The sequence below is a fragment of the Styela clava genome, chromosome 3 (assembly GCF_964204865.1).
Source record: "Styela clava chromosome 3, kaStyClav1.hap1.2, whole genome shotgun sequence".
Classification (NCBI taxonomy): Eukaryota; Metazoa; Chordata; class Ascidiacea; order Stolidobranchia; family Styelidae; genus Styela; species Styela clava.
This window is the reverse complement of record NC_135252.1, coordinates 22,794,911-22,821,456: the sequence shown is the minus strand read 5'-3', so window position 1 is coordinate 22,821,456 and position 26,546 is coordinate 22,794,911. Positions and strand designations below refer to the sequence as shown.

At 37.0% G+C, this 26,546-nt stretch overlaps 3 protein-coding genes across 3 annotated transcripts; all 3 read left to right on the top strand.

Moving 5' to 3' along the window:
- The first annotated feature begins 1,106 nt into the window (after positions 1-1,106).
- On the top strand, positions 1,107-9,718 carry LOC120342998 (uncharacterized). Its single transcript, XM_078110777.1, has 6 exons — positions 1,107-1,317; positions 2,213-2,422; positions 2,759-2,860; positions 3,283-3,432; positions 4,266-4,298; positions 9,400-9,718. Exons 1-6 carry the CDS (start codon positions 1,107-1,109, stop codon positions 9,576-9,578), a joined length of 885 nt encoding a protein of 294 aa, XP_077966903.1. The 3' UTR covers positions 9,579-9,718.
- A 1-nt stretch (position 9,719) lies between these two features.
- LOC144420926 (protein NLRC5-like) lies at positions 9,720-12,024 on the top strand. The gene is made up of 3 exons (XM_078110776.1): positions 9,720-10,779; positions 11,150-11,460; positions 11,863-12,024. The coding sequence occupies exons 1-3, from the start codon at positions 9,858-9,860 to the stop codon at positions 12,022-12,024; spliced, it is 1,395 nt and encodes a 464-aa protein (XP_077966902.1). The 5' UTR covers positions 9,720-9,857.
- Positions 12,025-13,975: 1,951 nt separating this feature from the next.
- LOC120341874 (ribonuclease inhibitor-like) lies at positions 13,976-16,947 on the top strand. Its single transcript, XM_039410432.2, has 4 exons — positions 13,976-14,130; positions 15,536-15,700; positions 16,003-16,167; positions 16,592-16,947. Exons 1-4 carry the CDS (start codon positions 13,999-14,001, stop codon positions 16,772-16,774), a joined length of 645 nt encoding a protein of 214 aa, XP_039266366.2. The 5' UTR covers positions 13,976-13,998; the 3' UTR covers positions 16,775-16,947.
- The last annotated feature ends 9,599 nt before the right edge of the window (positions 16,948-26,546 follow it).

Genomic DNA, 26,546 nt, shown 5'->3' with positions numbered 1-26,546 from the left:
TCCGAGATCTAGTAAATACAGGTTGAGACCGGTTTTGTCCGGTTGAAGCTAGGTGGAACAAAACTCTGTAAAAGAGAAGTTGGTTTAGAATGGAAAATTTAGAAATGGAACTCCTCTCCTAGGAGTGAATGTGAGAAATGAATTGCTCAGTCTGAATAGATTTAAGTCGCCGTGACAAGGTGTAAGATTGCAATAAAATTGTGAAGTCATCAATTTCTAACGTATACAATGTCATTTTGTCTTGCTAAAATTTATAAGTACAAATTGTTAAACTTTTTGTTCATCCTCGAATAAAATCAACTTTTCCATTCACAGTTCAATCACTTACCGTAAATGTCAAACATAAACTAAATTCACAAAAATAGGTATTGGATGAGTATTGAAGTTTCACTTCATCGCAATAAATGGTGAGTTTTCTACATTCAGAACTTGTTTACTCACTGAGCACCATTGTGTAAAACAATGATTCCCAATCTTTTAGCACCTCCTTCCGGAGGCTTTTAGCACCCATGGCCCCCCTGTTTACAATTCCAGTGGTATTTAGAGTGGTATTATGATTGATATATTCCAAATCTCATTATGTTCAAACACTCCATGCACAACAAAGTGAAACACCCCTCCAGGAAGAACGTGGAGTTTTCTTGTCAAGGATAAAGTAGAATCAGTTTTGCGCCTAGCATTGTGGCACCCCTTCAACTTCTCTGTGGTCCCCTTGAGGTGGAACTGGCCCGCGGTTGGGAACCGCAGGTGTGAGCATCTCTCTATGAAGTGTTATACGTTTTGAGTTGGTGGGAACGAGTTATTTTAATTTTAACGACATTATTGTTGATTACAGCCAGTAGCCAATATACTACAATCGATTCTGCCTTCCTCTGGGGCGAAGAAGTTCGTTTGGGTCTGGGATGTGATGAAATATGTTCTTAACTTTTTTTTTCGAATTTCTCAACCAACAGCTTTTCGTACTACTTCATTAGAATTGGGATAAGCTATCATTATTATCCTGGACATGTCGTTCTGGCTTTCGTGTCCAAATATTTGAGCATTGCTCTTTTGTTATTTATTCAATTTCAAAATATGTGGCAACACTGAATTTGATGTTTTATAGAATGGTAATGGAGAAAGAGCCAGCTGTGTCGGAGTTAGAGACATTTATAACCGATTCTACTGTGCTAGATTTGAGTGTGAAAAACGCTGATGAAGTCTGCGTGATAGCAGAACGTTCAGAAATCGCGCATGTGGAAGAAGCATCTGTGATAGCAAAACAGGCGACAATGACAGCGGTCGATGCTGTCATTAATGCTGAACAATGCAACATCGGTAAGAGAAGTTTTCGATCAGTCAGTTCGATCATCAGTTTGATCGAACGAGTTAGTCTAGAAAATAGGAAAATTTTTTGGTTTGACATATTCTGTCCAATACACTTCGTCTATGTGGAATTGTGGGATTGATATAAACTACCATCCGGCTTATAATCTTCGATAAAATCATGCTACGGCTGAAGCTTTTTATTATTTCAGAAATAAAAATTACTAAATAAAACTGAGGCTGATTCCCTCCAGTTGTCTTATGTAATATTTAAATAATTGACAAGTCGGTTTTACTCTCATTTATTTAGACTGTTTCATTTGAAAGTATTTTTATCCGTTGGCAGTATTATTAAAATAATCAGATCTGTAGATTCGGATTTAGCGTAAGTGTTTTGTTGCAGAATCTTTTTCAGTATTTGACCCCTAAGTTGTAATATCAAGTCCCTCGACAACGAACTGGAGTCAACTTTTTAGAGCTTTACGGAGTTGGGATTCAAAATTGCAATTTCATTCTTGAATTACTGAAAATGACCAAATTCAGTATTTTTTTTGCAAGAATTTGTTATCTCTGGGTGGACACCTGTAGTTGAATCGCAATTATGTCAACTAGTTTTATATTCAACTTTTCCAAGTATATATTATTTCAATAATTTTGAATAGATGGAAATAGGAGACTAATGAAATTTTTCTCAAATATTCCAGACCTGACTGAGATATAAAAATCTGATCATGTCTATTCATACAGGGGGCGACATTTTACTTCAACTTTGTATTCCTCACAAGTTACATCTAATCATGTTTTTCTTTGATTGACATATATGCTCGGCGGTATGGCATAATTTTAATAGTAATAAAACATTGCAAAACAACTAGGCAATTCACAGTAATATTTCTTTCTGATTCAGAAACCAACATAACTGGTTCTACAGTGCAAGATTTGGATATTGAAACAGCTGAAAATGTTTCTGTGCTTACTGAACAAGCAAATATAGCAGCGGGTAATGAAACAAACGTGCAAGCTGAGGAGGTTTCTGTTTCAACTGAGCAAGCGATCGTTACGGCAGGGGGGGGGGCAATTATCTCTGCAAATGTTCTTCAACAAACCAACATCAACGGTATATACAGCATTTCCAAGATGTGCTTTATTAATATTTCATTGCATTATTCGGTACTCCCGTAGTGTGTGTACCTGGTTAGGGTTAGACCATAATTTTATTCCGATTGTCCTTATTCTAGTTCTAGAACGAGTTCGGGGACTGTCTGTTTTAGCCAAGTGAATAGATGCCCCCTGCCTATAGGTTTCAGTTCCTTTACGCTTGATATAAAATAGGCGAACAAAATTAGTTACCTCCATATTGGTACACACACTTCTGGTGCGCTGGATTATGTGTTGAATATCTCAAGCCACTAATTTCATATAGCAACACATTTGAATTGAAACTTTTGTTCAGAAACAAACATAACCGATGCTATTGTTGAAGAGATAAAAGCAGAAAACATTCAAAATATACACGCCGAAAATGTTGTGATATATAATATCCCCGGAAATTACGGTATGTTGATTTACTTTGCACTTGATCCATTCATTTCGAGGAATTTCGTGATATTGCTAATGTTAATATTAAGAATGGTAATAAATAGCTGAATGTAAATTGCGCTCAAAATATATGTTGATCGGGTATTTGCATATTTATTTTAAATCAGCGGTGTTTTTAATTTTCAGGATATGTATATATACATTTTGGTGATAGCATATTTGCGTCCACGGACATTTTACTTGCATATATTTACACCCACCGACATTTGCACACATACATTTTCACCAATAGATTTTAGCGCCCGCATATGAATTGCACCCGCGGACATTTATACCCTTGTAGGTTTGTACCCATTCACATTTGCATGCACGTGTGTGCAAAGATAAGGGAATCATTTTTTATTAATATTGTGAAAAATAATTTCAATGATTTTGTAGGAAAAACTGGAACATCAGCTGGTTTATTGGCGCCGTCGGCATTGCAAGCAGGTTGGAATGGTAAACCACAACAGTCCCTGGTTGCGTCAATGACAGACGCAGATACTGCCGGACACGCAACAACGATACCGAAGGAAATAAATAATTCAGGTGAATCAAACTTGATTACAGTACCTGACATAGTAAACGTGGCGCTTCAGAAGTATGTGTACCGATATGGAGGGTAACTTATTTTGTTCGCCAATTTTACATCAATTTGTGTAAAGGGACTGAACCCTATGGGCAGGGTGTATATTCACTTGAGTAACACAGACAGTCCCTGAACTTGTAATAGAACTAAAATAAGGAAAATCGGCATAGAATTATGGCTCAACCCGAACTTGGTACACAAACGTTATGTCATTGCTTCATTATCAATTGACAAATAACAAATAAACAACATAAGCTCTCAAGATAAGGACTCTGATCTCCAATTAAATTGAACAAGTGCGGATAAGATTGCAAGCGATTGATAACGTATAAAGAGCAATACAATGCTGCAATCAAGATATCGGTAGATTGTGATGAACTCGCCACTTGAAATAATTTGAGTCATCACTGGTGAAGACTCGACACACCACTCATCAGGTGGTCAGATATTTAACAAAATGGAGATTTTTGGGAAAAACTTTTAGGTTATATATTTCAAATTCTGGGGTGTGCAATAAACTATACGAGACCAATGAATATAATTCGGGCAGTTTTGCCCCAATCAGTACATTCACTCGCTTTTGTATCTAATCAAGTACGTTGGCAACGACGGCAAAGTCTTATTTTTGAACGTTATTTATCCATAATTTTCATTCGTTTATTCAGCTTGTTGTCTGGCATCTTTATTTTTGAGGGAACTGGGGGTTGATATAATTGACCGTTTATAAGATAGCTAGTTGCACGCTGAAATACTTCATATACATTGAGTAAAAGAAAATCCTTTCTGCATTTAGGTTCCAGAAAACTCCTCAAGTCATCTCAAACACGTGAGTCTGTTTTTTTTAATTTTGCATTCGTATCGGTAATGTCATAGGATTTACTTATTTATCCCGGGGGAGAGGATAGTATATTAGACGAAAAGGCTTTATCATATGACGAACCACGGTTTTTCGTCCGATAACCAGTTCATGTTGGGTGTGGGATTAGTTTGCTAGTTATTTGTTTCCAGATGCATGAGTTTAATGAAGAAGGAATATGTAAATAACGGCTGCGGTTGTGGTATCCCTCTACTGCGGTGGGGAGTTCAGAAATTATCTCGCACGCCATTATTCTTCATGGGATTCCAACCTGCGCAGTGGAATCAAAGATGCGATGGCAAGCGTATTCCTAACGCCTAGAACAAGCATCGGCAACCTTTTGAACTCAGCGTGCCAGTATATGAATTATGAACACCTTCGCGTGCCAAACATTCTTATGTGTTTGATTTACATAGTTAACTACCTGATTTGAACAGTAAAATAATAAAAAACAAAGTTATTATATAGAATAACGAGTATGGAAATTAGCTTACGCGAGATAACTTATACCTTAACGCGATATTTCGGCATACGGCATTTCTACCTTCGACTTGTCTTTTAACGGAGTAATAGATATGAAGGCCACTCACAATTAGATATATGGCCAGTAACAATGTGAACGCTACTACACTAAAGAAGATAAAATTTATTTTATCATTCTCTCGCTAAAATGATAAAAATCGTGGCTTCCGTGAGGTAGGTACCCAGTCAGCCAAGCGCACAACCAGGATTTTCAAAAAGGGGAGGAGGGGGGGGGGACAAAATGGGAAATTTCCATTTCTTTCTGAAACAGTCGCCTTGATTACGCGCTCGTAAGGAGAGCTGACTTTTTCAGCGTATACTACTGACTTTTCTGTCGCGTAAAATATTCAATTCATGACAGCTACGAGAATCTATAAAATTTTCTCCTATATTGATATGATTGTGTCCAACGTAACGCGCGGTTGTGTCTTCTTTCGTCAAAATATAAACATTACTAGTCTAAAATACCACTTAATCTGTTGACGTAAAAATCTGAGATAAACATGTCTAATTGTATTTAGTGTCGATACTTTTTTGTGATCTTACGAATTCGTTGTCGCCGTTAGAGAAATCTCAAAATCTGTAATAAAAATCTCATATAAATGTGGTACAATTAAATACATATGGAGTATATCAGTAAATCGAAATTGCATCTTTATCGCCTCGAAATCTCCGCGGAACGACTTTTTCGACGGATAACAACGATTTTTCTGTTGTGCAAAGGAACCAATCCATGACCGATACGGCCATATTTAAATTGTCTTGATTTGTTATAATTTACTTGTCTTCGATTTAACCTGCGGCTTCGTCACCAAAATAAATGCCTCCTTAAAAGACCACGACAATCCACGGATATAAAAATGTGTGGTAAACTTCCCGGTTATATCTAATTTTGATCCGTATTTTTGCTATTTTGCGAATTCGACAAATCTGAGTTGTACTTGAAACAATGACACCGCTCTATAGCAATGCTGTCACTCAGATTATTTTCAAGATGAAACAGTTAGAAAAATCCCCAAGTCTGCTATAAAGTCTCACGGAGTAAAATGTATTTATATATCACCACGAACCTTATAATATGAATCATATATTATTAACATGAAAATTTCCGACGGCAATTTAAAGTAATGGATAAAAAGGTAAAATCCGCGCACAATTGATTGTGTTTCGATTCTAGTGACGTTATGATCCTCAACGCCGTCCAAACTTATGTGTGCCCTGGAGTCCTAGGCGCACGAAATTTTGCAATTTAAAATGTCTAGAAAAACTTTTTTCTGTCGCGGAACTTCCACAACAAATTGGTTACGGTTTTATATTTTAGTATTTTATATTGTCGCTTTTCAATCAAAAAATTTGCGTCTCCGATTCAATCTTTCATTTGACTTCAGCATCTCGCCGCCGATGATTGTATAATAACTCTCAGGGAACTCACAATTCTGGGCAATTACAAAAAGAAAGTAATTATTATCGTTGTCGTGAAATAATTTTTATGATTCAGGGAGAATAGATACCAACTGTAGAGTGTTCACGGCCTAAAAAACACGTCACGCTGACGAAAACAATCGGCGATTTCTAGCAAAAAGCTGTACGAATTGCCCAAAAGTATGAATTGATAAAATAATATTCAATATTTCACAATTTTTAAAGGGCAAAAAGTAACCTGTAGTGGTGGTCACGCTTTGCCAACTCTAACACAGTGTCCACTTGGATCACAGTGTGCCACAGATGTTGATACTAAAAATTAACTTGCGGACGCGGTCTTTTTCTTATTATGCTCTGACGGGACAGCACTTTCACGAACGAATATTACAGCCTGTGCTCTTCAAATCCCCATAAACACCAGTCTACTTGACTGGATACATTCAAATGTATTATAACTTGGAAAACGTGTAACAGACGATCAAGGATTGCAAAATCAGGTCGAACACAATAACACTCGCCAACAGTTGGTGAGGTACGAAAAAGTCGGTAATTAATTATAGTGTCACTCGGGTATAAACAAATGCAGTACCAATAGATTTCTAAACAGTAAGAATACATAATTGTTACACCTACAGAAACACGAATCAATTACAAATACAAGTCCATGTTGGGAGAGCCGGAACTAACTAAGAACGGCAGACGGGGCAATTAGCCTAACGCGCAGTACGTCGAAAACACAAGTGAACAGCACGTGGTACTATCCCGAAGTCAGAAGGTGACTACTCTCTCGCAACACCTATCGGACATAAACCCACGGGTACGTGTGCCAATAATACACTTCGCAAATCAATGACCATTACATAACCCAACAGTAGTAGTAGTAGGTCGTTAAACGGGTAGTTTTAATAGCAAAGCGTTTCCGAAAGTAGCCAAATATGGCAACGCTGCACCGCGCATGCTTATCTACATCAAAGTGATTATAGTCACTACACTGATTTCGTGTACAGATTTCGGCCTCTCGTCGATTGCAGTTAAATATTGCATGTTTTTCCAATCAATTTGTCGAATTGTTAGTTTTTGTTTAAATGTAGAATGTTTGTGGCACTACGAAAAAAAATATCTGAATCTTCTTCAAATCACTGCCATGAGAAATCCTCTCGAGTGCCACAATTGGCACGCGTGCCAGGGGTTGCCGACCCCTGGCCTAGAACGATGCAAAATAATCTGCGTTTGTAAGTTGATACAACCACACGTTACAATTTAATAAAACAAATCAATAGCACAGTTTATTTAACAAGAATAATTTATTTCTGAAGTTTGCAATTAACTGTGGTTTATTAATAATATGTGAAACGGATCGTAATTTGCAAAATTCATCTTGCATATTATTTTTGTCGGTGTTGGCCTTTCAGGTACATTGAAAATTTATTTCCAGAAATGTGAATTGAAAGTTCAATCAGCGCAAGCATTGACCATGAAAGTATTTACTATTGCGAATAAATCTACTGTCTATTCTTCTTATATTGCTTGAAATAGTAAAACACATAAAGTAGCAATACACATACAGAAAACACATCCAATCGTAGAAAGCTGCAGTAAAAATCCCACAGTAATGAAAACGGGTGTAAATGTCAGAATGAAAGAAAAAAAATTGAAAACGTGAACATTATCTCTATCCTCGAAACACAGAATAGATTGAATATTGAAGATGACATACCCAAGCAACATTGCACCAAGGCACCAAAAAGGTACAGACGAGATTTAGGCGCAATGTTATCACTTAGATAATTAAAAAATAATATACTGAAATTAGAAAATGCTGAACTTTTCTTATTGTGAGGTAGTGAATATCTGCAATTTTTAATTTTACGAAATTGGGGTCGCGGAAAAAAGTTTGGGAACTACTGTATTACAGCATTTGTAATATGTAAGGCATACAGCGGCTTTTTTCATTCACAAGAATCTCTTCGTATCGATTTTGAGACACTGACAATAGAAGATGAAGCCCAATGTTTTATAAAAACTTCTTCTGGTCGCGACGAAGAGCAATACAATGTTGCAATTAAAATGTCCATTAATTGCTATTAACTGGCCACTTGGAGATTTAGCGACTTGAGGTCGACATTTGTGATACAAATACCATATTGCCAACCTAATCGATACAGGGTCTGGCGTGGAAATCTACTGTGATTTCGTATAATACGCAACTTTATGTAGGAACCACTGATTTGGCCTAGATCAGATGCTAATTCTATAAGTGAATTCCAAGCGTCTCGTAATTAACAAAGAATGATAATTACACCACCAATTGCTTATCAGCGTCATTATTACGGCATCTGCGACTTTGGCCAATCGTCGGAAAACGGGAAAAACCTGGAAGATTTGCAATAACACACGTCTTACGTGTGATAACTTGATCAAAAGCGATCCGCGCACGATATTTCAAAATATGTTTTTAATAATTAACAGAACGCTTTTGCGACGGACCGGAACTAGAAAAGTGTGAAAACTTGGCAATGTTTCTCGCGAAAGAGAAAAAAAAACGAGAACCACTGACATAGACAACTGAAATCTTACGACACAGTACTGTTGCCGACACTTCTGTAACTATCTGATTCAGTGCCGTACAGATATGGTGTTTTTATTCAATTCTTTAAGAATTATATTACCAGTATTTATATTATTTTTTCATGTCTCTCAATGTCCAGTCTCCAACCCTCTGGATCTAATTGTGAGATAGTGTTATCAACTAGGCCATCTCCACAAATTTACACAATTCAGGATTTCTGAACTTTGTTTATCTGTTCATTCAAATAGTACTCCACAAATTATTTTTAGTGGTTCAGATGCCAAAGCCATACTCACCAAAGATAACAGTATGCTAAAAACTTAAATTTCCGACCTTACAAATTTAATTAGATATTGCTGCTCGATAATCAATTTTGGTTCCCCGCGGCTTCCCTTCTCAAATAAAAATGTGCGTTGAATTTTATTCATGTTTTTCTCAATTTTGTTCGTTATTTTTTACTGGTTGAAAAAATATTAAACTTGACTATGACTATGAATCAAACATTATTACAGTCAGATATCACATATATCTCAATATATTGATTTAAACTATTTTTAGGGATATATGTGGCCGAATTCAAAGAAGTGATCAATCGCGATGCATATTGGAAATCCAAGGAGTCTATTACGGAATTGTACAAAGATCAAAGGCTAATTGAACCAACTTTTGAAGTAAATCCACGTTTGCAAGAATTGACACATTTTTTCGGAGGTGAGATGGCGCCAAAGATGAAATAATATCGTAAAGATGCCAAATTTAGTGCTTCGGCCGAAAACATCAACGAAGGAAAAATTGTTAGCATAAAGCAATTGATTCAAAGTCTTCATTCTAAAAAATACCGGTTCATTTCAATTGTCGGACAGGCAGGAAGCGGAAAAACAACATTTACGAAACGCTTGGTTCGTGCTTTGTGCGAAGACTCAAGAAAAAGTTTCAAAAACTGGTTAAAAAAAAGTTATGGCCTCATTTTTTTTGTTAACATTCGCGACCTTCTTAATTCGGATTCAATTAGTGCTATGGAATTGCTGTTTGGAAAAGTCGTCACTGATTTGAGTGAAGAAAGCCTATTATGTGGCTATGAATGGATCATTGAAAATCAGGAGAAAGTTGTTTTTATTTTCGACGGATTGGATCAGGCAACTTGGTTTCTGATTAGACGTCATCGCAAGATAAACCACCACGAAAGGGCCAGTACAGCAACGGTAATGTACAACATTGTCACTGCTCATCTTTTCCCCAGAGTTCAGATTGTCATCACCTCTCGCGAGCATTGCATAGCTTCTCTCACCGCCGAACTTCGACCCCAGCTAATCTACGGTTTAGTAGGTCTGACACCAGATGACGTCAAGAGATTATTCATTGCACTCTTGGGTGATATCGGCCAGCAGCAATGGGATCGAATGTGTTCAACCTCTCCTGCAATTATTCCACTGTCTTCAGTTCCAGTATTTTTAATATACAACGCCATTGTTCAGAAGTTCAACTCAGAAAATCCTCCAGATACAATGACAGGAGTTATGCTGGAGATCCTTGATGTTCTTATGCGATCTCAGCATGTTAGAGATAAGCAGGTTCTGCACAAGTTGAAAGAAATGGCTTTTCGAGCAATGAGCGAAAGTCGAGTCGTTTTTACAAAAGAAGAATTATTGAAGTTTGGAATAGATCCAGATTTGATTCAAGACCTGGTAATCAAAGTGCCAGGCCGCACAAGGGCGAGTCATTGCCTGCTTGAAGGAACCCAACAAATATATTTTTCACACCAAGTAATTGAAGAAAACCTTGCCGCCATGTTCGTGTCAGAAATGGGACTTCATGATTTTGAAGAATTCGTGAAAGAATTCATTCATCAAAATCATTGGTCGGTTGTTCGCAAATTCGTGTGCGGAATTCTTCTCAATCCAGATTTGGCAATAGACTGGCCTCCACAAATGCTTCGAAGTAAGAAAGCATTTTTTATACGTAAAATAAACGTGTTCACAAAACTAGATTTCATTTTATATAAATATGAATCTCTATTTTCGTTAATGGGATTTTTATAAATTTTACGGTAAAAGTTGTTGTCATATTGTTCTGAGATTTTCTGCTGTACTTTTGACTATACAAATTGAAATGCAAGTCGGAAATGGGGCTGTTTGTATATTATTTGATTGGATCATTATATTGTATTTTTTGCTGCATTTCTTCCCTTGCATTTTTCGTTTTAATTGTATTCGAATTATTCAGTTATTTTTGATAAACGACAATTTTAACTCATGCTAATTTAACGTAAGCTGCGTGGTGCACAATATTCTTAATGCTTGTGTTTCAGTTAAAGACAAGAAAGAGAAAGAAGAAATATTGGAACGTAGCATGAATGAACAGCTGAAAGAAACAAACGATTCTACAGCTTTGCTGGAATTGTACGGGGCTTTGTACGAGTCTAATGACGCTAGTTTAATTCAATCTCACGTCGACAACATAAATTTTGAATATACAACAATCAACTCCAGTAGAATGTTGGCAATATCATCAGTTATGCGTCGAAGTGGAAATCTGAATCTTCTGCGTTTTGCCAAATGTTATCTCACTGCAGAGTTATTTGGCATCATGATTTCAAATTTGAAAGGTTCCCAGTTGAAGGTTTGTTTATTTAAATATTTACAATAACTTTACTGCAATCTAAGGATAGTATTTATGACTTCATTAACTCTTCATTGTTGCAAAATGTATTTCTTACAGTAACACGAAGTCGAAAGTCTTATTGAAGTTCAAAGATTCACATAAACGTGAAAAATGACTTTGGAGTGAAAATGCCGTATTCATATGTGTTTATTCGAATTTGATATCTTTTATCTCAGATTTAAAACGAAAGTAGGTTTAATGGTTTTGATGGAACTTTTTCTCAGGCTAGGTAACAACACTACCTGTTGGTTATTTCAATTATACTACACCATTTTTCAACGCACCAATAGCAAATGAAATCTGCACTGCAGTAGATATTGCCGTTATCTGTAGATTGATTATGTCGTTATATATTTATAGATCAAGAAGTTTGTTCTGGACGACAAATTTGATGCTGAATTATTTTCCGCTGTCATCCAATTCACTGACGCTTACGTCGAGGAAATGATGCTGCAGAATTGCAGGGGAATGGAGGAATTATCCATCATCAGTCGAACCGTTGTATCAAAGAAAGTGAGTTGAAGTTACCTAACACTGACAATACAGAATTTTCTATTTTTTAAAAGGAATCCGACTGGTTTGGCAAAACGATCTGTTCTTGTATAGTACAAAAGATAGAACGATTAAAAGTTGAGTAGGAAATAGGACAGGAAATAGGTTTTTACTAGTTAAGTTCTTCAGGTGCATGTACCTAAATGGCAAATGAAGCGGTTACGCAACCACCCCACCACAAAAAAGATGTCCATCATACTTCCCTGCATACTTCCACAATGTGACGGTCGCCGAAGTAAAATGGTTCGAACCTGAGAATTCAAGTTTCAATAGATTCAGATTTTCAATAATTAGGGAAAATACTATTCAATCATAAACTACAAATCCTACTCTTTTGGCAGTACCGTAGCGTAGCATACAGCTGACTATCACTGTAAAAAATACGCATTTTATTCACTTAACCTTTACAGCAGGGGTCACCAAACTTTTTTGACCGCGGGCCGGGTATGACTCAAATTGTGTTGAAACGGGCCGGATGAATATTTTTGTCAATGCAATACAATAAATTCACAAATGTTGGGAATATCGCAGAATATAGATCGAGAACATCCTAGGAGTTTAGCTGTTATCAAAACGTTGCTGTCATGAATTAGAAATGTTACAAAATCCGCGACAAAAAATGTACGCATCACGTCTGCTAAGTACCGTTACGCCGTGTTGAAATATCGCTCATAAAAACGACTGCCTGCTGTAGCTTGGAATTCTATGAAATTTTGACATAATTTAGATAAAATAAACAACTATTCTCTGGTATTTGAATTTCATGCGCATAAATCTCCCAACATTCGACGCTTTTAAAAATTACGCTCCAGTTATACGTAGTGCAAATTATTGATATTGTCTATGGACACCAATAAAATTTATATGGACGTGTGTATTTCTTGTCTAACTTGATACGTACCAATTTTTATGAAGTTCGTACAATCAGAACATCGTTAATTATTACCCACAATGAACCACTGTCAAACTATCATGCACAACTCCAGCGTTTATTTGCGACGATCTTTCGGCGGTGTCAATGACCGTTGCCAGAATAAAATCCTGAAATTATCTCAATATACCATAGATGTGACGCACATCGAAAGATTAGTGATTGATATGTGTTATTTTTCCATATTTAGTACAGTTCTTATCAAAAAATGAATACAATCATTATGGAAAAAATTGGCTGTCGGGCGGTACTAAAATTCCGATATCTCCGTTAGTTTTTATTTAAATCGGATGAACTTCAATTTTTTTGTAACATACCTACATGAATATCCGCATTAAAGCAGTACAAAAGTTAGTGTGGCTTTTGAAATTGGAGCAGTACGCGAGGGATTACAGTACTGTTAGCACAAGATGCACATTCGACGTTTATTTTAGCACGAAAAACAAACAGTTTCGTCGAAAGCAAGCGCCACGAGTGTACAAGTGTATCGCAGAAAACGTTACGTACTGGTAGCATTCAAAGTCGCAAAAACGAAGTTTTGTTTACAACCACGACTGAAAATCTGTTAGGGTGACAAAAGTGTTATTACGTCACTTTTCTGCATCTTGCCGATTGGCCAATGTTACGAAATAAACAAGGACGACGATGCTCGTGAAAATCTTCCTTGGAAAAAAATTTAGCCATTTTTGCGTGTTATTGCGGAAGAATAAAATGACGCCGCGGGCCGGATAAAATGACGTCGCGGGCCGGATCCGGCCCGCGGGCCGTAGTTTGGTGACCCCTGCTTTACAGGATGCCTTATATGATTTTCTTTACATGGTGAGCTGAACTCTTAAATCCTTTAGAATTATTTACCTTTGTTTTAATTTTTTGAACACATTCCATTGAAATGCTTTGTCAAACTGAAAAATCTAATTACCAAGCCCTACGTCTGATTTCAAATTTCCTGTTTTTCTTCCTAAATTTTACAATTTTAGATGTCTATCAACCTGATCTACCTCTGGACATTGAAGATGTCAGTACAACTTAGCATTAAGATTGGGATCGTGTGTTTCAAGTATAATGTTGAAAAGTTGCGGATATGCAATGCTGACTTGAGAGCGACTCATCTTCGAAATATTTTTAAACATATTGGAAATGGTAAAGTAAGTGAATAATTTGGTATAAGTAGTTTCTACAAAGCAAGAATGTAAAATAACGCATGGTTAATATGAATCGCCCATATGTAAAACAAGACAAGTATTCTCATACTCAAGTATATCAATTAGGTTATGAAAGTCACCATTTTGCTTGCATGAAGTTTCTAAACATTGAAGAGCGAAATTACCGGAACCTGTAATTTTGGACTAACCCGCTGTTAGTTATATTAAATCAGCGGCTCCCAACATTTTTCGGTAAATTACTCCCTTCGCGTATTTTGGAACTTTTTATTCCTCTTCACTAAGCAAGTATTTTATTTATTCAATTTCAATGGGTCCTTTAATATTGTTATGCGAAAGTCGTGCTCCCGCTTTTGTTCGGTATAATAGGTTATAGCGTATGCATAAATAAGTATTATGGTAACAATAAAGAACTAAAGCACATTAGTAATCCTACAGCAAATACCAAGAACGGCAAAAAACTCCCTGGGGAGAACTTCCTTTCAGGAAACGTGGCATTAAATCTATTCTTTTTTTATGCCACATTATCGTGATTCGTCTTCGTGTGATGTTCTACGAACAATCCATATTAGTTGTCATTATTGTTGTGTTTTCCTATACCATGCTCAGTAAATTGTGTGAATAGTGCTCACAGTTTAACACCTTTTTTCATTTAACTGAAACATGAGATCGTCGCCTTCAAAATCTGTATGCAGCATGTTTCCGTTCTTCCCATGTTTTCAAATCCCATATTTATTGTTATTTGACCAAAATTATCCAACCAGCTCCATGAAAAACATTTATGTTGACTATGCATGTTAGATATCTTGGACTATATTTGACAAAAATATCAACACATTGTGATTTATTTTAGATGTCGCTCACGAATGTATTATCGTACTTAACTGACGTATTTTTAGGGCATGTTCTCTCTCCTGCCTCAAGCCAGACCGCTAATGTTGTACTCGATATATTTATCTTGCAATGTCGGGTTGGGCAGGGAGTGAACTTATGAATCGTTATGAAAAAAACGCCTTTCTCTTCAACTATCAGACCAATAGCTTTTCAGTGGTTAAAGCTTGCTGTTATCTCTAGATTTCTTTTAAATATCCCCAAAATATCTGTAGGCGCTATGAGATTCGTGTTTCATTGAGTATTTTTGATGACGTCGTCAAAATTAAAACTGCGTGCCGTAGTTCCGTGATCGTCCGACAACTCGGTCATCTGTCAGTCAGATTGCCGGTATTGTGAAAGATTTGATATTGCCCAGTTGTGGCCTTTGTGTCCATATATTTGAGCATTGCTCTATTGTTATTTTTAACATTAACCAGATGTTACTGCGTCCACTAAACCAAAATAAGTTAGAAATGTATGTTGTATTTTATTATCGTCAATGTTATAATGCATTCAGTTGAAGTCGATCAATGTAAGCACAAACCCAAAGCTTGGGGTAGAAGGTGTTAGTGTACTCGGTTCTATGGTGTCGCTATGTGAGATAGAGAATGTTGTGATATCAGATTGCAATCTGACAGCAGAAGCAATGAAAGCATTCAAGGAAAACACTCGGGGTGCAAAGGTACAAGTTTACTATGAAATATTGAATATTTTAGGCCCTGGCTCCTTTAAAAATCCATGTGTAAAAGTTTTGCATCGTTAATTTCAAAGTGTTAATCAAAATTGGGTAATTCAGATTTTCTGACAAGATCCTAAACTGTTTAGTTTGAATATCTTATACATTCAGTACATTATTACAATTATTATTGAGGTTATTCATATAAATCCTAATGAATTCGTGGATGAAGTAAACACTTTAGTTTAAGTGTTGAGCAGCAAATAATTTATACACAATATAATCTTTAATGTTATTATTTTTTTCAGCTGAAAAAACTAAATGTCAGTTTCAATATCAAACTTGGTGTAGAAGGTGTGGGTGTACTGGGTTACATTGTGTCACAAAGTGAAGTAGAAGAGGTTTTTATGCGTGGATGCAGTTTGACTGCGGAATCAATGAAAGCATTCAAGGAAAATGCTAGGGATGCAAAGGTAGAAAATATTATTTTATTCAGGAATCAAATTTTGTTAAAGTTTAAAGAGCAAGATTAACGTTACGTATTTTTTAGGATAGTAATTATAATATAAAAAAAAATCTGAGCTTCAACTGTGAAAGTCTTCACAATATTTTAGTTATTCTGATTTAATTCCGAACTTCGAAAGGTTCAAATCTGAATTAGGTAAATCCAGAACATCAGAACTCTAGAAAATCTAAAGTCTGGTCTGCCTTTGAAATGTATTATATATATCCCATTGGCGTATATTTAAGTACGGTCATCAGAAATAAATCATTACAAATAACCAAGGACTCCTATTTCTTTACCAAACTAATTCGGCAGGATTAATATATTTACAATATGGTTCATTATTTTTTCTTCTAAACTTGCATTTGAAATGGGGATTTTATTTGTTATAGATTAAGTTGCTGCATCTGAGTTGGAACATGACACTCGGAGATGAAGGATTATCTACAATCAGTGAAATTGTTCTTCAATGTCACGTTGAAACAGTGGTGATGCGGGGTTGCGACTTCAACGATGATCAGTTAAAAAGATTCAAAGCATTGATCGCTGATACCGGGGTCAAGTTTATACACTGACGTGACGATGGGGCATTTCACCATCACCAACTCAAATTGATTATACTCCTTGAAACAATGACTAAACAATGATTTCTAAAATTTTGTTATTTTAAAGTTCAATTCCAATTTAACCATATAAGTCAGTGGTTTTCAAACTTTTTGAGCCGCGCCCCTTTTTTATAATTAGCCAAGTCTCGCGCCCCTTTTCGAAAATAACTAGCTAACTAGAACGTAAATAAGGAAATGTAAATATCCAAAACGAGGCGGGTAAGATAAAATCTATGAAATATTTTTAGTTTTAATTTGCTTCACCCCCCTAAAGAAATTATCCACCGCATCCCTAGTGGGATTTACCAAGCCGTTTGAGAACTGATCTAAATGATAACTTTGGCGACAATTCTAGACTGATGAGTCAAACAAAAATTTATTATTGAAGTGAATAACAGGAACACGCGGGCTCAACATATCACCAAGGACAGAATATCTTACAGCTAAATCGGGCCTGCACAACATATGACCCGCGGGCCGCATGCGGCCCGCTAGATACTTCTGTGCGGCCCGCGGGTGATTTGGAAACACGCCACTTCTCGGGTCTAACAATCAAAACCGGCATTGTTCTGCAAGCGCGCCGCTTCTCCGAAATCGTGAGATTTATGTTTTGCACTAGTTTCAATAAATATCGAACTAGTTTCTCACACCCATTAGTGCATATTAGCAACCTATTAATAACCCCATTATTTTTTACTAGCAGTATATGCAGCTGAAGTTTCTTTTTTGATTCTTTTCAAATTTAGAACTTATGAAACAATTCCTTCATTTATGAATGTTACAGAAATTCTCGCACAAAAGATATTGCTATTTACTGTAAAATTTTAAATAAATTGGAGCAGATTTGTAGAAAAATGTAATAAGTAAGTCGAAAAAGTACAACAAAGGAAGATCAATTGCTACTAAACGGCTTGTTTGTCTAGCTTACAATGAAAATATCCAATAATGGTGGATATGACTAAATAAATTGTCATAAATATATTTGGGACGATTTTACACTGAACCCGAGTAAAATATTTTTCTGCAGTCAGTTTATACTGCAACACGCAATACCTAATTCTAATGAAAAAGAAATATTGAAAATGAAGGATGGGTTTTAAAGGTTTAAGCTCCCCAGTAATGAAAGTGTTGCATTAAATTTAACTATTTCACAATATTATTTTGATTCGTAGTTCATCTTGTGAAATATATATGTGGCAAAGTTTGCGGCCCCCGTAGTAATTTGAGTTGTGCAGGCCTGAGCTAAATGAACATCATTTATACTAGTGACCCGTGAGGCGTTAAATGAAACAATGGCATGAAAGTAATGATTAATGTAAACCAAAATATGAAATTTATGGAAAGCCATTGAACTATCATAACCAAGTTTGATTTTGGACTGAGGTTCCTGTTTTTAAGTTGGTTTTAAGTTCTTGTCTATCAATTTTGAATTTTGATTGCCACTTGGAACCAAATACTGGAACCAAAAATAAGTAAAACTCTGACTTCTCAAATTTTGAAACTCCCGAAGAATCAGTTAGTGACAGCTATTCTTACTTTACTACGAATGTGTTGTTTCTGGTTAATATCGACTGAGTTCACCTTTTTTTGTAGGTTTATTTTATCATAAATTGCGCCTTTGGTTGGATGAAAAACAGACATGTTAATATAACAGTTGGACTGCATTGAAGATTTTGATCCTTGAAGCCGAATATGAGAAAGTTCGTTGCGAAGTAAATAGAGCAAAATTGTGTTCCTATGATGATGCATTTATTAGTTAACTGGAAAAAACGATATATCATATTACTTACTCAGGCGTAACTTTTATTACTTCTCATATAACTTTATCTTAAACTTTATTTTAGTTAATTATTTGCGTAGCAGTAAACAACATTGCCGATTCCTGCTTTAATCTTTTATATAAACAAGGCTCCAGACGAGCACATAAGCTGCTGTTTTTAACTCAAATATTTACAAGGCATTACTGACCTATTACCTTTCAATGACTTGTTTGACTTATTCATCATACAGCATATATGATTTTTTATCTTTTTCGTTTCTGAACAGCAGTTAATATATTTTTCACAAATTAACGTCTATTGGCCAGAATATGATACCTATTTGAAATGAATGATGTAAAATTCAGATACTGTTCACTTTTGTGTCAATGGTAATGTATCTAGATTCATTTGACGCATTAAACACGGTCGCATTGAAATTGCTATCAGTTCATCGGTTAATATGGATTTCTTTAAAGTATATTATTTACAAATAAACATGTTAAAGTAATATATTTTTTTCATCTTCAGTTCATTAATTTCAGGCTAATTAAATTTTTAACTGAAGGTAACTATATGATATTGCCACTTGAGAAAATTAAGTTGGCGTTCCAGAAGTGTGTGTACCAATATTGAGGTAACTTAGTTTGTTCGACTACTTTACATCAAGTTGTGTAAAGGAACTGAAACCTATGGGCAGGGGGTTTATTCACTTGGCTAACACAGACAGCCGCCGAACTAGAACTAAATAGGGAAAATCGGAATAAAATTATGGCCTATCCCTAACCTGGTACCCACACGGGAGTACCATTGAGTTCTACTCTCAAGTCGACCGGAATATTTTTGGATTCGGTTAAACATGTAGACCATTATTAAACCACTGCTTTTTCTAGTAGATTTTCACTTAGTGGACACTTAGCAAGTACGACAGTTAATTTATAAAAAAAAATATAAATTAATAACAAATCAGTAAAAGTCAGCTCGGGTATTCAAACATGTGATGATTGAAGTGAGAAAAAAAATTGAAGTCACGTTTAGGCTATCATATTAAACAACAATGGAATAGGTACATTGGAATCAGTCAAGCTTCAAATGCTAATGGCATTAATGAAAAGAATATGCGAAATAAAGACTGAAGTTTCCATCGGAGACATTGGAAGACGCTAAAACCTTGTAGACTTGATAGTGTGGAAAGCTTTCTCACAATGCAATAATAATGGGACATATATTTATAATATCATTATACAGGCTTTAAGTTGAACTATATGTTTAATTAAAATATCTATCTTTGCTAATAAATGCTGAAAACCATTTATTTCAAGCTGCTGAGTGATTAGGGCCAGAAATTTGCTGTAGGGACCATCACCAGGGCTGGATTTACCAATAGGCTAGGCAGGCTGAAACCTGGGGCCTCGAAATTCGGTTTCGAAGTTTGTAATTCTTTTGAAAACTTGACAAGTTTAAATCCTACGAAACGTATATATATATATATATCAAGCTTTTCAGAGTAGAAAATTCTGTACACAACTGGTTTCAACCACATCATCATAATGAGGGAAATTATTATTCTGCGCCTTCTGCAGGAAGTTTCTATGTTAAAGTATGGCTGTAGCGGTTGTTTGATCAAAGAAATTGAAAGCAAAACTGCCTCAAGTAAATTTTTATTCCTTTAATTAAAAATTCACACCCATGAATGGGAAGAATGAAAAATTTAATGCACTCATATTTTTAAATTTTAAGCAATGACATGTGGTGTTGTTTAGAGAGAAATTCTGAGCCCAAAAAGATGAAGGGGCCTCTCATGGTCTAAATCCAGCCCTGAACATCACCAATTTTGAGTTAGGTACATAGTGTTAACAAGACTCAACATATGAACTGAGTTAGGCCATTGGATTTTAAAAGGTGTACCAGAAATGTACATAGTTGCATGGAATTCGTGAAATATATAACATCCAATAAAAATCAAAATAGGTCTTTCGTTGAACGTCCGTTGTGGTCCCGGTACCAGTATTCTGTTATCACAAGCAGTTTCCACAGAGCACGGCGCGTTGGCAGAATCTCATGGTCTAGTGAGAATGACGTCATCGGAAACACCGCGATCATTAAAATTTTAATGAACGATTATCAAATATCTTGACCATGTTTATCATGATAAAAATATCAAAAATAATGTAAAAGATATTTTATCTTTAAAACTACACACGTATACGATGAAACATATCTAGAAAATCCCCAAAAATGCAAATTTCTACTCTGGTGATCACATTTCCCATAAGAGCTAATGTTAAAATTTTTTTTTTACATCACTTTTATTTTAGCGCGTAGGATGGGTTTTAAATGACTAAGGTCTATTTGATAGGGAGGTGGTGAGGTGAAAATTGAGCAATAAATGGATTTGTCTGCAGTGAGCAATTTGTATAGAGCAGCGTTTCCCAACCTTTTTTGTTCGCGGACTAATTTCTCACTGGCGAAAACCTTTGCGGACTCAATGTGCGCTTATTGCAACCGTACTCTGTGTGACGAAGCAATAAAACCAAACACAACGGATTTTGAACGAATTTCATAATCAGAAATTCGCTGCAATTACGCGTCCGTTAAAAGAGCCGACCTTTTTAGTGTATAATCAACCCCGCATAACTCCGGAAATTTAGTCCCGTGTTGAATTCGCCGACACGCTTGACTTGGTGCTGACAGAATATTATTGCTTCGAAAATCATCGTGCGACTTCCTGCGTTTTCTGTGTACTGACGGCGCTCGCGTCAAGATTAAGTGAGTGACTTATAAATATTCTAGTTGTGCACATGGAATATTACACGATATACTTGACTATAGAATGCAAATTACAAAACAAAATAGAGGAACAATCAATTGAGTGGGAAGGTCATAGGACCGGTTCAGCACTCGAAAGCACATTGACAGTAAGGTTTTAAATTCACTCTGAAGCTCCCATGAGTAGATGTAGTCTAGTAAAGAGCCGCTTTGTGCTACGATTGTTCAGCATAAAAAAGAGTAAGCTGTAAATGTTCTTATAGGTACCCAATACAGTAATGATTTGTCAAGTGAGACGACCTCGTCTATAACCCTGTTTTATTTTGTTTGCCAATAATAATTCTTACCACTAGAGTCACTAGTGAGCAACTGTGTAACTTCCTCTTTTAGCTGGTTTGTCAGACTGCCGGCAGTGTAGATATTTCCTCTGTGTATTAGGTTATTATTATAGTGTTTTAATGCCGTAAATCTATGTAATTCTTGTTGTAAAATGATATTAGTAGTACAGGTTTACTATTTCTCCAGTTTGGCATAGCTCTGTTCACTAGTTAGCTTGTATTTAACACTTCCGTAACTAGTCTATTTTCGCAGTTTATTTCCCGTGTGATTTCCATATTTCTATGCGTATTTCCATGTATATTACGTGTTTGTTGATAAGGTAGGATTTGTGTTGTATCTTTAGTGTCATACTAGTCATTCTTATGTATATCTAGGTATGTTTTACCCGGTTTTTGTATCCCATTATAAGTAAATAGTTCATGACTGTGACGTCATAGACCAATTCCCTATCTTGTGTCACATATGTATCCTACGGTATTTGTACTGTGTTTTTCATGTTTTTATTTGTTTATTGTATTTCTGATTGGAGTATTTGGTTGTATTAAGTTCTTACAGGTGTATAATTAATCTAGTTAGTTAACTTAGTTACTCTGCTGTATTTGAAACCGCAAGAAGATTATTTTGTGTTCGACATCTATAGCAATTACAACGTCCAAGAAGCTGGCAGAAAGAACCTGAGTGGTGATATCAATTTTGGTACGCCACATATACGAATTTTTGGCGAGCACACGCCAGGATATATTATTCGAAACAGGGACTATTAAGACTAAGCCGATTAGGTAGGCTAGTCTGTGACGGATAATATTTGGATAATATTGGACAGATAATTGCCGATATTTTTTTTTCTACTGCGTTTGCCTGATATTTTGGAAAAATGGTTAAGAGAAGAAAGATTGTACCGGCACCAAGGGAAGCAAAGGAGAATGAACTTTTGCATCTGCAAATACAGGTATTGAAAGCGAAACTTAAAGATTCAGAGGAAATGCAAGAGGATATGGACAGCCGTTTGCAGCTGATGGACAGTCGTATAGAACAGATTGGAACTCAGTTGGAATCGGTTGAACTCCAGAATTCAAAAATGGGCTCGCAAATTTTCAGCATGCTGCAAGATATTTCTGGCAAGATAGAAACAGGAAAAGTTGCTGATCCCGAGGAAACCCAGCCCATGTCACATGAACCAGATGTCAGTCTGATCACTTCAACACCAGCAGCGGTTGTTCCTAAATTACTACCTATTCTCAAGGATGATGAAATTTCAGATTTTGGATCTGAAGATGGACAGCCAGGAGGAAAGCGGAACGCATTCTCACAGACAATGGAAGTAAAATTTTCGGAGGAAGCTCACGTGAGTAATTTTGTACCTGTGGTCCCTTTTCTGAGTACTAATGGTAAAGAGGGCTCTAATACTGTCAAAAAACAACCCAGGGCTAATCCGAAAATGGTTACAGTGGCTACACAATCAGCTCCTCCAGTGAGTTCTAGCAGTGTCGCAAATGCCAACGTTAGCAATAGTGTTCTCAATAACACAGCCAATGCTACGATGATGGTGAGAAATGCCAAAAGGCCTATGTATTTCGATGGGTCAACTGTCATGGCGTGGCCTAGTTATTTATGTCATTTTCAATTGGTTTCTAGTTAAAATCAGTGGAATGATGACACTGCAGGGTTAGAATTGGCTACTTGCATGACAGGGCTGGCTCTTAATGTGTTGAAAGATTTACCCGAAATGAAACGTACTAGCTATCGTGATATTGTGGCTCATTTTAATCATTTCTTTAAACCTGCCGGAAATGAGAGTTCATACCGTACTACATTTCACTGTCGTAGGATTAAACCAAATGAAGCGCCAAAGGATTATGGTAACAAGTTGAAAGAGCTTGTTATACTGGCTTACCCAAATCTTGATATTGCTGGTCAGGATGATATTTTGAAATCGCAGTTTCTCGCCGGTTTAACCGATGAAAGCATGATCAAACATGTTATCATGCAACAGCCTGATAATTTTGAAAGTGCTTTGTCTCTTGCAACACTGTATTACTCTGTGGATACTAACCACTCTGAAAGGAAAGACGTTTCCAAACCGCGTATTGCGGCAGTGAAACAGAGTAATCCTGGTAATGCAATAACCAGCAAAACGACGTATCTTTCGAAGGCAGTATTGGCGAGCGCATTTTAGCAAAACTGGATGAGATACTAGGACATGTGGCGCCGCGCTCTAACAACAATCGTAACTTTGCTGGTACACCACGCAACCCGTGTCCTCGATGTGGTAAACATGGTCATTGGGGTAGGGATTGCAAGGCATGTTTTAATTGCAAGCAGAAACTTAAACGGGATTGTCCACATCTCCAGAATCCTGTTGATCCTGCAACATCTGCTTCTTCTTCGACCGCAAATTTAAACGACACACAGCGGACTTGAGGTCCTCAGTGCCCGCTGAATTATTACTTGATGACGGACCAACAAACCAGAATATAGACCTGAATATTTGTTCCTTACAATATGACAATAGTTGGCATGCGAAGGTACTTGTAAACAATCAACAGTTCAATTTTCTTGTAGATAGTGGTGCTATGACTACTATTATTGACATTTCCATCTTTGAGGCTATAGGTGGGAAGGAAGCAAAATTGGCACCGCTCGAAGAATCTCTTGTTGCAGTGGGAGGGCATGATTTGTCACCACTGGGTACATTGGAGGTTGATTTATCGATTGATTCGTTTGTATCACGACGCACTGTGATTGTTGCCAACTTAGGCATGACTAATGGTATTTTAGGCATGGATTATCTCCGAGAACATGACTGTATTCTTTACTTATCATCGGGACACATGATGATAGGGGGTCATGAAATCAAACTGTTTACTGAAAAGTCTGTACCATGTTGTCGTGTAACCGTTCGGGAAGATGTTACTATACCGCCATATTCTAAGGTTGTCATCCCTGCAGAACTTAGTCGCTCTTGGCCGAAAAGCATTGTGTCTGATGTTGCAGCTCTTGTTGGACCGCTGAATTCTTCTTTCCTCGCTGATGGCGTTCAGCTGATTTCTTCTGTGGTGGATCCTGGAAAGTCTACTGTTCCGATTCTAGCGATCAACCAGAAAGGCAGACAACTTAAGATCAGGGCTGGATCTCTGCTTGGTATTGCACACCCTCACCTTGTAGCACAAATTCAAGTTGACGAATCCGATAGGGTTATAGCTTCTGAATTACCAGAACATCTACATGACATGGTCAATTCCTCTGAGGATCTAACCCCGAATCAACGTGAACAGTTGGTCAATTTGATTTCCGAATTCCATGATGTATTTGTAGGGCCAAATGGTGAACTTGGCCGTACTTCAGCAGCAAAGCATAGGATCATCACAACCACACCACAGCCGATTCGGCAGGCTCCTCGTCGAATGGGGTGGGCGCGTAGGAAGATAGCCGAAGAAGCTGTTGATAATATGCTGACTCAGGGTGTCATAGAGCCCAGCGATTCCCCATATTCTTCTCCCATTGTCCTAGTTCCTAAAAAGGATGGTTCTACTAGATTTTGTGTGGACTTTAGATTACTCAATGACGTCACATACAAGGACGCATATCCCTTGCCGCGTATTGAGGATATCATTGAGTCCTTAAACGGTGCACAATGGTTCTCAACTCTTGATCTCGCAAGCGGATATTGGCAAGTGGAGGTTGATCCTGCAGACCGTGAAAAGACAGCATTCAGCATTCCTGGACGTGGACATTTTCACTTTGTAATGATGCCATTCGGGTTAGCGAATGCTCCCGCGACATTCGAACGGATGATGGACAATATCCTTGGTGATCTCCTGCGGAATGGGTGTTTCAATTTTCTTGATGATGTTATGGCTCATGGTAGTGATTTCTCAATGGCACTCTCCAATCTTCGTGAAGTTTTTATAAGACTTCGCCGTGCCGGTTTACGATTGAAGCCCTCTAAATGTCAACTTTTTCGTCGAAGCACCTCCTATCTTGGTTATCTTATTTCATCTGAAGGTGTCTGTTGCGACCCTGGAAATGTTGCGGCTATCAAAGAATGGAAAACTCCCAACACTGTTAGTGATATTCGTAGTTTTCTTGGTACAGCGAACTACTACCGGAAGTTTGTTTAGGATTATTCAACAATTGCTGGACCTCTTATTCGATTGACCAGGAAGAATATTCCATTTGTATGGAGTAATGAATGTCAAAAGGCTTTTGAGACGTTGAAACATTGTCTGACATCAGCTCCAATTCTTAGCTTTCCTAGAACAGTCGGCGAATTTGTAATGGATACTGATGCCAGTGGTTTTGGAATTGGTGCAGTGTTATCTCAAGTTCAGGACGACCATGAACGTGTACTTACTTATGCCAGCAAGACCATGTCCAAGTCTCAACGTAAATACTGTGCTACACACCGAGAACTATTAGCTGTGGTGTGGGCTGTTCGTCACTTTAGTCATTTTCTTCTCGGGAGCCCGTTCAGAATTCGCACAGATCATGCTGCTCTGAAATGGTTGATCAATTTTCGTGAACTTCAAGGAATGTTAGCAAGATGGATATTAACACTTGGCGCTTATGACTTTAAGATTGAACACAGACCTGGCGTGAAACATGGCAATGCTGATGGATTGTCACGTCAAATTCGCAAATGCAAGCGAGAAGATTGTTCTGATTGTGGTACCAATGGTGATGTGGCTGTGAGTAATGTTATTGTAAGTGCAATATCAAAACAGCCCGGTCAATCATCGTCAGACGGTTCCGATTGTAATTGGCTAGATACCTACACAGATGAGCAAATTGAATCTTGGCAAAGTGAAGATCCAGATATTTCTGCTGTTTTGAAATGGAAACAACTTACTGCTCAGAAACCTGATATTCAAGAATAC